Source organism: Oncorhynchus masou, chromosome 32, assembly GCF_036934945.1.
Source record: "Oncorhynchus masou masou isolate Uvic2021 chromosome 32, UVic_Omas_1.1, whole genome shotgun sequence".
Classification (NCBI taxonomy): Eukaryota; Metazoa; Chordata; class Actinopteri; order Salmoniformes; family Salmonidae; genus Oncorhynchus; species Oncorhynchus masou.
Window position 1 is genome coordinate 59,743,960 of NC_088243.1, and position 15,137 is coordinate 59,759,096.

Consider the following 15,137-nt stretch of genomic DNA (forward strand, 5'->3'; position numbering starts at 1 on the left):
TCTCCATCTTGGCCAGGGTCAGAAGTGGCTCTGTCATCTGCACTGGTTGTTTTAACAGTAGATCAAAGATGATCCGTGTGTGACAACCCCTTAGTCCCACATGTACAGTGTTCTTCCCCTACCGACCAACTGGCTCCCTCTGCTTCCCTCCCCATCTCCCCATGGCTCGCAGGTTCAGCTTAATGATTCAAATGATGGTCTTTTTTAAAAGAAACAAATGAATCATAATTTGTTTTGGTGCTTTTTTGAGCGGACGGTGTTGTGTTTATATGGGCGGTACTGTGTTTGGTGGTGCTTAGGCAGGGATGGCCTGGAAGGGATCAGCTGGCCCTCTGCCCCCGAGTGACACACCAACACACTCAACGGTCAAAGGTCACACTGTGCAGTGCCAAAATAAGCTGCCAAAATAAGGCCATCATGTCACGAAACACTCACTCGTAATCCTCATCATCACAGAGAAACAGCCCATGTTCTATGATCAGAACACAACCAAAGAATCATAGAATCCTGTATTTCATATGTCATTGACTATGGATGACAAAACATTATTATAGTCAGCGAGCTTCAAAATGGCAGCGTAGTGCTGTACACTGTCACTGGCGCTCACTGAGAACAGGCAGAATCCCAAACAGCACAGAAGTGTTGCTCTCAGCTTAGCAACAAGGGGTAGCAACCAGCCGAGAGAGAGCTGCCTGCAAGCTAGCATGCTGCAGAGACCTCTGATGTAGAGGGAGAATTTTACCCCCTCCAGATCAGTGCCATGTTAATGGGTTTGAGAGTGCATCCACCGTTTTTGTATTGTTATTATTATAATTTCTAGTAATAATAATTTCTAGTAATAATAATTGTCCATAACAACGTGGTCATTTTTAAGCAATTTGTCAATCAATCTGACATCTATCTGAGGAGCGGAGGAGCCGGTTGCAGTCAGACTGTGGTCAAACATAGTGCACTACATAAGGAATAGTGTGCCAATTCGGACACGTTCAGTGTAATAGTGAGTGGAAATGATTAGAGCAGACTGACGGACGGAGGTGGGTCAAGTAACCTGGCACCAGTAGCATCCGACAGACAGGGTTGGGGGTAGATTAAATTATCAACCCAGATTCTTCTGATTCTCTCTCCATACCGCACAGCATAATCCACAGACCAGGCAGCAGCTGCCACTGCCCCAGGCATCCCAAAAAATAAACACTGACCACACATAGACAACATTAATACAACACATGGACAACATTAATACTACACATGGACAACCCTAATACAACACATGGACAACCCTAATACAACACATGGACAACCCTAATACAACACATGGACAACCATAATACAACACATGGAAAACCTTCTTACAACACATGTACAACCCTAATACAACACATGGACAACCTTCTTACAACACATGGACAACCTTCTTACAACACATGGACAACCATAATACAACACATGGAAAACCTTCTTACAACACATGTACAACCCTAATACAACACATGGACAACCTTCTTACAACACATGGACAACCCTAATACAACACACGTTTAAATACAAGCTTACATTATCGCATGGACACATGCACGCATACACACACACACACACACACACATGTAAGCCATAGCCTACACACACCCATGAACACGCTAGGGCTGGGAATTACCAGGGACATCACGATACTTGGGTGACGATGTGACATGTATTGCGATTCTCACGATTCTATATGTATTTCAATTCGATACTGTGATTTTATTGCGAGTCGATGCTCCAAACATATTTCTCACCATATGTCTGCTGCATAGGGACAAGAATGAAAAAAACGAGTTTGATCAGTTATGAAAAAAAAGTGCTGAAAACAAATTGGCTCACTATTTAAAAAGAAGATGGAGAACAAGAAAAATACTGGAGTTTTGGTGCAGGTACAGCCAACTAGCGCAAAAATAATATTGCGATATTGTCACAATTATACGATATATATTGTCCAAAATAATATCTGATATGTAACTGTATTGATTTTTTTCCCCCTCATCACTAATTCACACATGCACACATACTCACACACACATTTAAAGGAAGTCTGTATTCACACATGCGTGCATCCACTCATATACACACACATATATGCCAGCCTACATACAGTATATACTGTACATGTACCATCACCACATACAGTGCCTTGCAAAAGTATTCAGACACCTTGGATTTCTTCTCATTTTATTGTGTTACAAAGTGGGAATCAAATATATTTAATTGTTCTTTTTTTGTCAACAATCTACACAAAACACTGTAATGTGGAAGAAAAAATCTAAAATTTTTGAAAGATTAATAGAAATGAAATAACTAAAATATAGTTGTTGTATAAGTATTCAGCTCTTTGAGTCAATACATGTTAGAAACACATTTGGCATTGATTACAGCTGTGAGTCTTCTTGGGTAAGTCTATAAGAGCTTTGAACACCTGGATTGTGCAATATTTACCCATTAATCTTTTCTAAATTCTTCAAGCTGTGTCAAGATGTTGAGGATCATGGCTAGACAGCAATTGTCACGTGTTGCCATAGATTCTTGAACCGATTTATGTCAAAACTGTAACTTTGCCACTCAGGAACCTTCACTGTCTTCTTAGTAAGCAACTCGAGTGTAGATTTGGCCTTGTGTTATAGGTTATTGTCTTGCTGAAAGGAGAATTCCTCTCCCAGTTTCTATTGTAAAGCAGGCTGAAGCAGGTTTTCTTCTAGGATTTTGCTTGTGCTTAGCTCCATCCCATTTCTTTTTGTCCTAAAAAAACAGTATTTGCTGATGTCAAGCATACCCATACTGTACCATGATGCAGTCACCACCATGCTTGAAAATAAGGATGCAGTTACTCCGTGGTGTTGGATTTGCTCCATACATAAGGCTTTGCATTTAGGGCATAAAGGTTATTCCTTTGCTGTGTTTTTTTGCACAATTAATTTAGTGTCTTGTTTCATACAAGATGCATGTTTTGGAATATTTGTATTCTATATATTTGTATTCTTCTTTTCACTCTTTCATTTAAGTCATTATTGTGGAGTCTCTACAATGTTGTAGATCCATCCTCAGTTTTCTACAATTACAGACATTGAACTCTGTAGCTGTTTTAAAATCACCAATCATCACGGTAACATCGTTCAGCAGTTTCATTTCTGTCCAGCTCAGTTCAGAAGGACGACTGTATCTTTGTGCCTGTGTGGTTTAATATAAAATACACAGCATAATTATTAACTTCACCATGCTTAAAGAGTTATTTAATGTCTGATTTGTTTTTGTTAGCCATCTACTAATCGCTGCCCTTCTTTATGAAGCTTTCAAAAAGCTCACTGGTCTTTGTAGTTGAATCTGTGCTTGAATCTGTGCTGAGGGACCTTACAGATGTTGTATGTAGGGAGGACAGAGGAACGGTTAGTCATTCAAAAATCATCATTATTGTGTGATTAATTTTTTATTTTTTTTTACCACTGAACTATACCAAACAAAAATATATAAATGAAACATGCAACAACTTCAGGCCCAGACCCACCCACTGGGGACCCAGGCCAGCTAATCAGAATTTGTTTTCTCCCATAAAAGGGTTTTGTTACATACAGAAATACTCCTCAGCACCCCCAACATCCCCCCTCGGACGATCCTGCAGGTGAAGATGCCAGATGTGGAGGTCCTGGTCTGGCATGGTTACATGTCTTCTGCGGTTGTGAGGCCGGTTCGATGTACTGCCAAATTCTCTAGAACGCCATTGGAGGTGGCTTATGGTCGATAAATGAACATTCAATTCCCTGGCAACATCTCTGGTGGACATTCCTGCAGTCAGCATCCCTCAACTTGAGACATCCGTGGCATTGTGTTGTATGACAAAATTGCACATTTTGGAGTGGCCTTTTATTGTCCCCAGCACAGCTGGGGCTGTGTAATGATCATGCTGTTTAATCAGCTTCTTGATATGCCACACCTGTCAGGTGGATGGATTATCTTGGCAAAGGAGAAATGCTCAATAACAGGGATGTGGACAACATTTGAGAGAAATACTTTTTTTTTTGCGGACGGGACATTTCTGGGTTCTTTAATTTCAGCTCATGAAACATGGGACCAACACTTTGCATGTTGCGTTGATATTTAATATTTTTGTTCAGTATAATTTAGGCTTGACTAAACAAAGGGTCTGAATACTTATGCAATGATTATATTTTATTGAATAATTTGTTATTTGTCCCAACATTTTTCTTTAAATCCATTTTAATCCCACTTTAACACAAAATGTGAAGAAATCCAAGGGTCTGAATACTTTTCAAGGCACAGTACATGCACGCACTCATCAGACACACATTGGCATGCTCCGACTTCATTACCACATAACAGCCTCACGAATACTGAAGCATCCACTGGGAGTGGTATTGTGTGGAGTGCATGTGATAAGTAATATCATTTCAGTGTGTGGCTGTGTCTGTTGTGCTGAAGGTCAGACTAACCACCACTCTGAGGCTCACCGTGACCACACAGGAAGCTAAGCCTGAGCACGCTTTAGTAATATTACATCAAGATGAGGAGGGAATGTTGCTGACAGCTGTGACCGCCTATTAATTATCATTTCATAAAAATGTGTACGTGCATGTGTGTGCACGTGAGTGTGTGCTTGTGTGTGCATGTGCACGTGTGTGTGTCAGTCTCACTCTGTGTGAAAGCGAGAGAGAGGATTATACCTGTTTGTGTGTCACAATGCTCAAATCATTCACATCAAATGTGTTCTTCCCATGGAAACCATGGTTTGTAATAGGCATGAACTAATACATCTCCTTGTGGTTCCCACATGTGACTGAATGACTGAAATCAACTGGTATTCTTATTGGGTACGAGGACGACACCCTTTCCTCTATGTCCCTTTCTCTCTATATAATATATATCTATCCCTTCCTCTCGCCTTCCCTCCTTCTCACTCTCCCTTCCGCCTTCTCTCCCTCCTCTCCTATTCTTTCTTCATAGGTCTCCTCTCCCCCGGTCCCTCTGGCAGTGAGCGGGGCCTCAGCTCAGTGTGAATGAGATGTTGGGTGCATGGTAATTGAGTAGGTATTGATTGGACTGCAGCGTGGCATACGAGAGGCCAATGAAAGCCAGAGGATCAGAGCGAGGCACCACCGACTGACTGACTGCACCTCTCATCCCACATTCTACAGGAAACATACAAACCATACACGGCTGACCAGCTCACAGTGACAGTTCATTGTAGATAACGTAGTATTGACATGTAACAATTGTGCTGTAAGCATCAATAGCTACTGTAAGGAAGGTTAAGATTGACTCTGTTGGACTTGGGCTCACCATTTCTCTATATCAGTAATCAATATGAATGAGTGAAGGCAGAGGAATAATTTCCTAATGCTCCACGTATCATCAGACAAAACAGCCTCCATTACACTGTCTCAGACAGGACTGTATCATCAGACAGAACAACCTCCATGACCCTGTCTCAGACAGAACATACTTCATTACCATGTATCAGACAGGACTGGACCATCAGACAGAGCAGCCTCCATTACCCTGTCTCAGACAGGACTGTATCATCAGACAGAACAGCCTTCATCACCCTGTTTCAGACAGGACTGTATCAACAGGAAGAGCAGCCTTCATTATCCTGTCTCAGACGGACTGGACCATCATACAGAGCAGCCTCCATTACCCTGTCTCAGACAGGACTGTATCATCAGACAGAACAGCCTTCATCACCCTGTTTCAGACAGGACTGTATCATCAGGAAGAGCAGCCTTCATTATCCTGTCTCAGACGGACTGGACCATCATACAGAGCAGCCTTCATTACCATGTATCAGACAGGACTGGACCATCAGACAGAGCAGCCTCCATTACCCTGTCTCAGACAGGACTGTATCATCAGGAAGAGCAGCCTTCATTATCCTGTCTCAGACAGGACTGTATCATCAGACAGAGCAGCCTCCATTACCCTGTCTCAGACAGAACATACTTCATTACCATGTATCAGACAGGACTGTATCATCAGACAGAACAGCCTTCATCACCCTGTTTCAGACAGGACTGTATCATCAGACAGAACAGCCTCCATGACCCTGTCTCAGACAGAACATACTTCATTACCATGTATCAGACAGGACTGTATCATCAGACAGAACAGCCTCCATTACCCTGTCTCAGACAGAACATACTTCATCACCCTGTTTCAGACAGGACTGTATCATCAGACAGAACAGCCTCCATGACCCTGTCTCAGACAGAACATACTTCATTACCATGTATCAGACAGGACTGGGCCATCAGACAGAGCAGCCTCCATTACCCTGTCTCAGACAGGACTGAATCATCAGGAAGAACAGCCTTCATTAGCCTGTCTCAGACAGGACTGTATCATCAGGAAGAGCAGCCTTCATTATCCTGTCTCAGACAGGACTGTATCATCAGACAGAACAGCCTTCATCACCCTGTTTCAGACAGGACTGTATCATCAGACAGAACAGCCTCCATGACCCTGTCTCAGACAGAACATACTTCATTACCATGTATCAGACAGGACTGGGCCATCAGACAGAGCAGCCTCCATTATCCTGTCTCAGACAGGACTGAATCATCAGGAAGAACAGCCTTCATTAGCCTGTCTCAGACAGGACTGTATCATCAGGAAGAGCAGCCTTCATTATCCTGTCTCAGACAGGACTGTATCACCAGAAAGAACAGCCTTCATTACCCTGTCTCAGACAGGACTGTATCATCAGACAGAACAGCCTTCATTACCCTGTTTCAGACAGGACTGTGTCATCAGGAAGAGCAGCCTTCATTACCCTGTCTCAGACAGGACTGTATCATCAGGAAGAGCAGCCTTCATTACCCTGTTTCAGACAGGACTGTATCATCAGACAGAACAGCCTTCATTACCCTGTCTCAGACAGGACTGTATCATCAGGAAGAGCAGCCTTCATTATCCTGTCTCAGACAGGACTGTATCATCAGACAGAACAGCCTTCATTACCCTGTCTCAGACAGGACTGTGTCATCAGGAAGAGCAGCCTTCATTATCCTGTCTCAGACAGGACTGTATCATCAGACAGAACAGCCTTTATCACCCTGTTTCAGACAGGACTGTATCATCAGACAGAAAAAGCCTTCATCACCCTGTTTCAGACAGGACTGGATCAGTCACTGTCATATTTCAGTGTGATGTTGTCATTGGTTACAGGGCTGTCATACAGTATCAGTGTGCTATGTAAAGGAGGATCGAAGGGTTATTGTCTTGTCAGCATCTCATTGTTATGCCCATGCCAAACCCTCCTGTACCCCAGGGAACTCTAGGAGTTAAAAACACCATAGAAATAATGCTGCATGAGGAGGAGCTTGGATTTCATTTGAGGTGTGGCCTCACTATCTATTGCATTGCCAACATATGGCATCATCATACATAGGCTAATATTGTTTGTACTTTATTTTACAGTACTGTTTCCACTGGTATTTACCTGGAGTTGTTGTGCTAACAATATGTATTTTCATGTAATTACTTCATAAAAAGAATGAATCATAACTGGAATTAAAAATATGAATGAATCAGATGAACAATTTAAAAGTGTAGCCTCAAACTTCATTCTGTCACAACATAGGATAAACCTTTTTTTTTAAAGGACTCTAGCTAGATAGTGGAGACACAGGGCCTCTGGTCGAGTGGGCTCTGATTGACACTAATGGGGCAGATCTGGACACAGTGTAACTGTTTCATTCATTCATTGCAGGGGGAGGATTGTAGCTACAGTACTAATACGATATAGACAGGCAGTGAGCAGGCAGGCCAGCCAAGCTGAGGCTGTGCCCATGACCATGCATGTGCAACAGAGAGACTCATAAGCTGCAGTCAGCGTCCTGAGAGGTGAACCAGGGGGAGGCGGCTAAGCGGGCGCACGAGCACCGGTTGTCATTGGAACACATTGATTATTTAGCAATTTGGACGAATGCTGTGCTCTACGCTTGCCAAGGTTTAGTGGGAGTCTTTGTAGCGTTGCTGTCCAGACTGGTTGCAGCCAAATCAGTGCTGTCAGGTGCAGTGCTGTTTGAAGATAATACATGAGGAAATGAAAGTCTCAGATAAATAATTGAACGGAGGGATGGATGGATCGATAGATAACAATTTGGAGGGAACTAATGAACAGCTGGATGTATAGAGATGAGTGTTTTTGTCTGGAATGGTGCTCAGTTGGGATAGGTTGGTTGTAGTGGTTATACAGTCAGTCCTGTTGGGAGAGCAGCTTGAGCAGGGTGTGTGTGTATGTTTGCGTGTGTGTGTGTGTGTGTGTGTGTGTGTGTGTGTGTGTGTGTGTGTACAGCCTGCCCTGAGCCCTGCACTGCAGTTGGACAGAAGTGAACAGCGACAGCTGGCTGGGAAAACATGATTAGTGTTTGAATTAAAAGGAAATTAAGGGATTTATTATAATCTTATCCAGATTTTGGTTAATTCCCCCCATGCCCCTCAGTCACACCCTTCTGCCACATCTGGACGGTTGCCAACATTTTTCACCGGTGTCATCCCCTGTTCCCCTCTGCCCCCCTCGACTCATTTGCCAGCCATCCCCATGTAACTCACACACACACACACACACACACACACACACACACACACACACACACACACACACACACACACACACACACACAGGGCTGTGCACAGACCTTTCAGGAGGCAGGTGTTCAAAATGAAAAAAGGGTGCATAGGCCTATTTATTTCTTCAACAACACACTCATCACAAATTGTAAGCAAGCTAGTCACAGTGCCTCCTAAAGACATGATCGGGTGAAAGAAAGTGGGCTGTTAGCTGATCGTTGATGATTGATGTAAATCTGCTAGTTAGCGAGCTTTTTTTTTTTTTTTTTTTTTTACAGATTGTGATTTATCTTCAATTTTCTTAAATACTTAAATAATAACTTCATAATATAATATGAATCATCTTCTAACTCATGATATATGGCTGGCTGGCTAGTGGCTTGTGTGGATATTTTAGTATATGTTGGTTAGCTAAAGTCTAAACTAGCCGTGTTGCCGCTGCCCTGACATACAAGTGCAACACCCAACTGCTGAAGCAATGGAGTTGGGGTTATAGATGCAGCCACTCCTCTCTATGTCTTTCTGCTTCTCTCTGCTGTGCGTATCAGCCAACCAGACCGAAATATTCATAATGATGTTTATCAAGTGTTATTGCTGCTGTGTGGCAGTACTGTTGATATTTAAACTAGGTAGCTAGCTACACACACTCGACGGGTGACCGCATCTCATACATGTCTGGATACCGGGCATGCTCAATTTCCGTACAGGGCAGACAGGGAAAACAGGCGCTACCCGAGGCACGCGCAAGCGCTGTACAGGACAGACTAACAGGCGCAACCAACGGACGAGGTGGATGGTGGCGAACTTGATGACATCACAACGACTTGCTGCAGTGGGTTCAGAACAACAATGAGAAAAACTGTATACAAAAAATATATATTATACCACCACCCAAAAGGGCACTTGGCGAGTGGGAGGGCAAATGGATGTGCTTTGCACAGGTAGACCCCTATCTGCGCACGTGCCTGCACACAGACACACACAGACAGCATTGTATGCACCGTCCCTTGTTACTAATCTGTAAATATGTGTTTATCTTGACCTCTGTGAGCCTACATTACAGACTGTGTAAGCCTCTCTCTCTCGGGGGCGTGGCCAGTCCAGGGCTCTCACAGTCACAGCAGAAAGAACTGTGTGCTACTTTGTCTTTGTCATAAAGCTGTGTGCGGCCCCACACTGCTGCCCTGGCCTCGCGGCCCCGCGCTGCTGCACTGGCTTCACAGCCCCATGCTGCTGCCCTGGCTTCACAACCCCATGCTGCTGCCCTGGCTTCACAGCCCCACGCTGTTGCCCTGGCCACACGGCCCCACGCTGCTGCCCTGGCCACGCGGCCCCACGCTGCTGCCCTGGCCACGCGGCCCCACGCTGCTGCCCTGGCCACGCGGCCCCACGCTGTTGCCCTGGCCACGCGGCCCCACGCTGCTGCCCTGGCCACGCGGCCCCACGCTGCTGCCCTGGCCACGCGGCCCCACGCTGTTGCCCTGGCCACGCGGCCCCACGCTGCTGCCCTGGCCACGCGGCCCCACGCTGCTGCCCTGGCCACGCGGCCCCACGCTGTTGCCCTGGCCACGCGGCCCCACGCTGCTGCCCTGGCCACGCGGCCCCACGCTGCTGCCCTGGCCACGCGGCCCCACGCTGCTGCCCTGGCTTCACAGCCCCACGCTTATCAGCCCCCTCCTCCTCAAACCCAACTCCCACTTCAGAGACAACACACCGCTCTGGGGCGGATTTAGGATTACACACACTGAGATTATCTTCCCCTTTTCTTTTTGTGTGCTTGTTAAGGGAGAAACAGATACTGGGATTACCCGCTTCAATCCCAGACTAGGATGACATTTTTATTTTCAGACTGACTGTCTTGAAACCTTACTAGGTTTATAGTGCTATTATTGTAACATAGTGGTTACTTTTCAATCATTGATTAGCCAGCTAGGAAGTAACCTCTGTTGCTTATGATAAGCTATTTTGTTCCTGCTGTTGTGTTTGTCATTTGAGGTCCCTTGGCTGTGGCACTGGATATCGTTCACTAGCTCAGTCCAGTACAATGACAGAGCAGAAATAGTCCCCACTGTTGCCCTCGGGCTTCTTCTCTCCACTACCTTACACACAGCTGCTCAATGGGACTGGTTGGCTGTGGGGGATGAGTACATTTTTTAAAGACTTGGGTGTCTATGGTGCTGTGGCACACTGTGCACTTCTAAAACACACACACACACACACTTCTAAAAGCATGTGAAGGGAGCTGCTGCTACCGTGTCCCTTTGTTCTCACTAGGCTTTAGGTCTGGTGAGAACATTGCTGTCCTGTATTTTCATGACAAACAGGAAATGCTTAAATGTGTACGGTAAATGGAAAATGTGCACACACAAGCACTGTCGCAGGCGTCTGCGGTCCATACGCAGATTACACAAGCCATGTTGTGCTGACTCAGGGACGTTTGTGTTTCTCCACAGCTGGCCAGAGCCATAGAACTAGACTACAGATCTGAAAAAGAGGTCACGTCTTCTGTGTTGGATTTGAACAGTTTCCATTAATCAGATAAGTCACTCAGTGAAAATAAAGTAACAAAGCTTTGGAAAGTTTCAGAGAAACTGGGGTGTAGCATGATGATGAATGATGCCAATCAAAGCGAGTGGGGCTTGATGCTTTCGTCTTATGACCTCAGTACGACTCCAGTATTCAGCCTTTTCTGCTCAAACCAGCTGTGATTGTATGTGTGCGTATTGAAGTACCATGGTTCAGCATTAAAGGACTGTTATAACTCGAGCTATAATATAAAGGGTGTGGTTCTTTTGTCTCAGACTGTGACCTGTTATATTGGAGTGTTGCACCCCGCTTGCATCTCCTTTGCTTGTGAGTCCTGTGTGAGAGAAGTGTCAGGTAGGAATACAAGAGCCGTGATCAAGTGATCCTTTAATGCCGTCACTAGGGGGAGAGACGCCACGGAAATAAATGAGCGACTGAGAGTCTGTGCCACGAAAGCAATCATCCCGTAACTGCGATGACCCCTCGACGCGTTTAAAGCAGTCATGTAATATCACAGGCCATAGGCTGCCTCATCACACAGCCAAAACATGGAGAATGCATGCATGCTCATCGTGTGTGGCGATAGAGGTTGGTGGAAGAAGATTAGAATCAATGGGGATCAATAGGAGTGGATCCACTTTGAAAAGCCCCAAGAACCTGGTAGTGTGCAAATAGTGAATACTGGGGGGAGACAATAAGGGGGAGGCGGAGGGAGGAGGTAGTGAGTGACTAGTAGCTTCTCTTTGCTGGACCTCAGGTAGCCTTGGTCCCCTAGCTGCACCGTCAGCAGCATCACCTCACCCCCACAGCTCAATCAGATCAATAGAGAGAACGCAGCCAGTGTTCCAGGACTCTGCTGTGCTATAAGGAGAGGCCATTACTGCTGGTCAGCCCTGTGTCCAGTCTACTGGGGCTATGTGCCTCTCATCCTCCGTCTACTCAACTGAGAGCTGCTAGTCTTTTATGTAACATTTAATTGAGTATAGCATTCGCATCACCTTGTGAGGGGACATTTTATAAGAATAAATGATGTCTATAACTGCCACTGTGAGAGGCATATCTTTGCAGTGCCCTCTACTGCACTCTGCTTTGTCTTGTGTCCCCTCCACAGGATCATAACGTCTCTGATACAACATGCGTGGGATGTTGGGAAATGAACACCAGCCACTAGGTGGCGTAATGGAGCCTGAACAGCCTGATTGTCTTCCTAAGAGAACTAATTCTGATATACAGATACAACACAGAATGCAACAGTTTTTGAGTCTTACTGACCAAATAGACCAGCCATTCAAAGAGGTGAACAGCGGTCCCGAATGGGGTCAATACGGACCACGGGTCCCAACTTTTTTTAGGAACTCAGTCGGGCTTCCAATCCCTGGTGTCATATGATAACACATACGACATGGAAAAATGTGTAGAATTGCAGGAAATTAGCTTTAAAACTGAAAAATGTTCTCTTTGCCAACAAGAAGGGTGTGAACAGTTTGGGGTTAATAAATTACTATATCCATCTGGACCTTTGCCACTTAGGACATTTGTGTGACCAGACCTTCTGAAATGGTACTTGAGTACCCTGCAATAGACCATCAAAACATAGATGTAGTGTTGGATGCCAGACTTCAAGTTGTCATTTCCAGTGTGTTAGAACAGGAAGTGGTACGGTACAGTATGAGATGGTTGTGATATCCTAGACAATGACCCAATGGTCCCAACATACACACAGTTTGCAAATGGAGTCTTACACAGGAAGCAGGCAATTATAACACTGCTGGTCTCTTTTCCCCACTCCTCATTCTCAGTCCTCACACCTACTGTAGCCATCATCCACCCATCCCTAGCGAGACACGAACACACACACACTGACTGTTCCCATGGCATCCACTTACTGGCACCTAGCTGACTGATGATGTGTGATCTGCCAGCCTCACACACGCACGCTTAGGTAATGTTGTATCTCTTTATCTATCTTTGCAGGCGAACCCTCCCCCCGTCATCGTCAATGCAGACTCACTGGATGCAGGCCCTTATGTAAATATTTGTTCTGTTGTCTCTGTGTGTGGATGGAGTATCTATTCTGTTGTCTCTGTGTGTGGATGGAGTATCTATTCTGTTGTCTCTGTGTGTGGATGGAGTATCTATTCTGTTGTCTCTGTGTGTGGATGGAGTATCTATTCTGTTGTCTCTGTGTGTGGATGGAGTATCTATTCTGTTGTCTCTGTGTGTGGATGGACTATCTATTCTGTTGTCTCTGTGTGTGGATGGACTATCTAGTCTGTTGTCTCTGTGTGTGGATGGAGTATCTATTCTGTTGTCTCTGTGTGTGGATGGAGTATCTATTCTGTTGTCTCTGTGTGTGGATGGAGTATCTATTCTGTTGTCTCTGTGTGTGGATGGAGTATCTATTCTGTTGTCTCTGTGTGTGGATGGAGTATCTATTCTGTTGTCTCTGTGTGTGGATGGAGTATCTATTCTGTTGTCTCTGTGTGTGGATGGAGTATCTATTCTGTTGTCTCTGTGTGTGGATGGAGTATCTATTCTGTTGTCTCTGTGTGTGGATGGAGTATCTATTCTGTTGTCTCTGTGTGTGGATGGACTATCTATTCTGTTGTCTCTGTGTGTGGATGGACTATCTAGTCTGTTGTCTCTGTGTGTGGATGGAGTATCTATTCTGTTGTCTCTGTGTGTGGATGGAGTATCTATTCTGTTGTCTCTGTGTGTGGATGGACTATCTAGTCTGTTGTCTCTGTGTGTGGATGGATGTGCCTCACGGTCGCAGCATATAAGATCACATTCACTATTTCATTATCTCTATTGAGCTGCCTCTACAGCATGAATATGATGCAGTTATGCATTTAGAATGGTAATGCAAGAGATTGAAATAGTTTCTACTGTATTCCTGTAGGATTTGAGGATTGAGAAAAGCCTAATATTAATATTAATAGTAGACATGATTATATTTGTGTGTTCATTGTCAACATCTGGATATGATAGCCAAAACCAGCAATGCTATTTGTTTTATGTATGTCTGTTTCATTCTGTGGTTATTAAAAATGATTCTATTGAGATGAAAGATTTGTCAATTTTTTATGTTCCTTTTCTGTTTTTTATTATTTCTAGGATGTTTTCATGTGGGCTGTTAATACATGATGATGATGATGATGTAACTGACCTGTATGTGTTTTGTGTTGACAGGTAAATGGCAGTGATGGGATGTTTAAATATGAAGAGATCATCTTGGAGAGGGTGAGTTTCACTAACACCTTTATAACCACTCATTATTTGAACGTCTTGTGATCAAATGTATTCTTTTCAAAGCCTTTTGTTAAACACATGAGCTTTTCCCACTAGATGGCACTAATAAGCTCTCTTTGGCTTTATTAAGGTTTCTCAGTGCAGTAAATGTTGCTATTCTCATTCACCCCTTTAAATTTGTGTGTATTAGGTAGTTGTTGGGAAGTTTTTAGATAACCTGTTAGATATTACTGCACTGTCGGAACTAGAAGTACAAGCATTTCGCTACACTCGCATTAACATCTGCTAACACACATCTGCTGTGTATGTGACCAATAACATTTGATTTGATTTGATATTACAAAGAGTACTGGTATTGAGTCAATGTGTAGGAGTACAAGGTAGTTGAGGTAATTAAGGTCAAATGTACATGTAGGTACGCGTAAAAGTGAATAGGCAATGAGGATCGATAATAAGTAGCAGCAGCGTATGCACATCGTCATCGTCAGACCCCTATAGGCCTCATACTGCACCTTTCAAAAGCACACACATTAAATAGTTCAGAAGCAAAAGCCATCTCCCCCTACACACACACTCTCAGGACCCTTGACAGTTGCACTTGTCAGTGACAGAGTTCAGTCTATAGTGGAGCGCAGACATACTTTATGTTCCTGCTCTTGTTATTCCACCCACAGATAGGTGCAGAGCTGTTTTCTCCATCTCCCTCTCCGAGTGGCATTTCTGCATGCAGGGGCTTAAATAAACTA

At 44.4% G+C, this 15,137-nt stretch overlaps 1 protein-coding gene across 5 annotated transcripts in view; it reads left to right on the forward strand.

The window, feature by feature from the left end:
* The window catches only part of LOC135526342 (disks large homolog 3-like), a 146,918-nt gene that overhangs the window by 73,074 nt on the left and 58,707 nt on the right, over positions 1-15,137 (forward strand). For all 5 annotated transcript variants that reach the window (XM_064954641.1, XM_064954643.1, XM_064954644.1 and 2 more), the window contains 2 exons: positions 13,114-13,167; positions 14,332-14,382. In XM_064954641.1, coding sequence (XP_064810713.1) covers positions 13,114-13,167; positions 14,332-14,382 — 105 coding nt within the window. The remainder of the gene's footprint in view (positions 1-13,113; positions 13,168-14,331; positions 14,383-15,137) is intronic.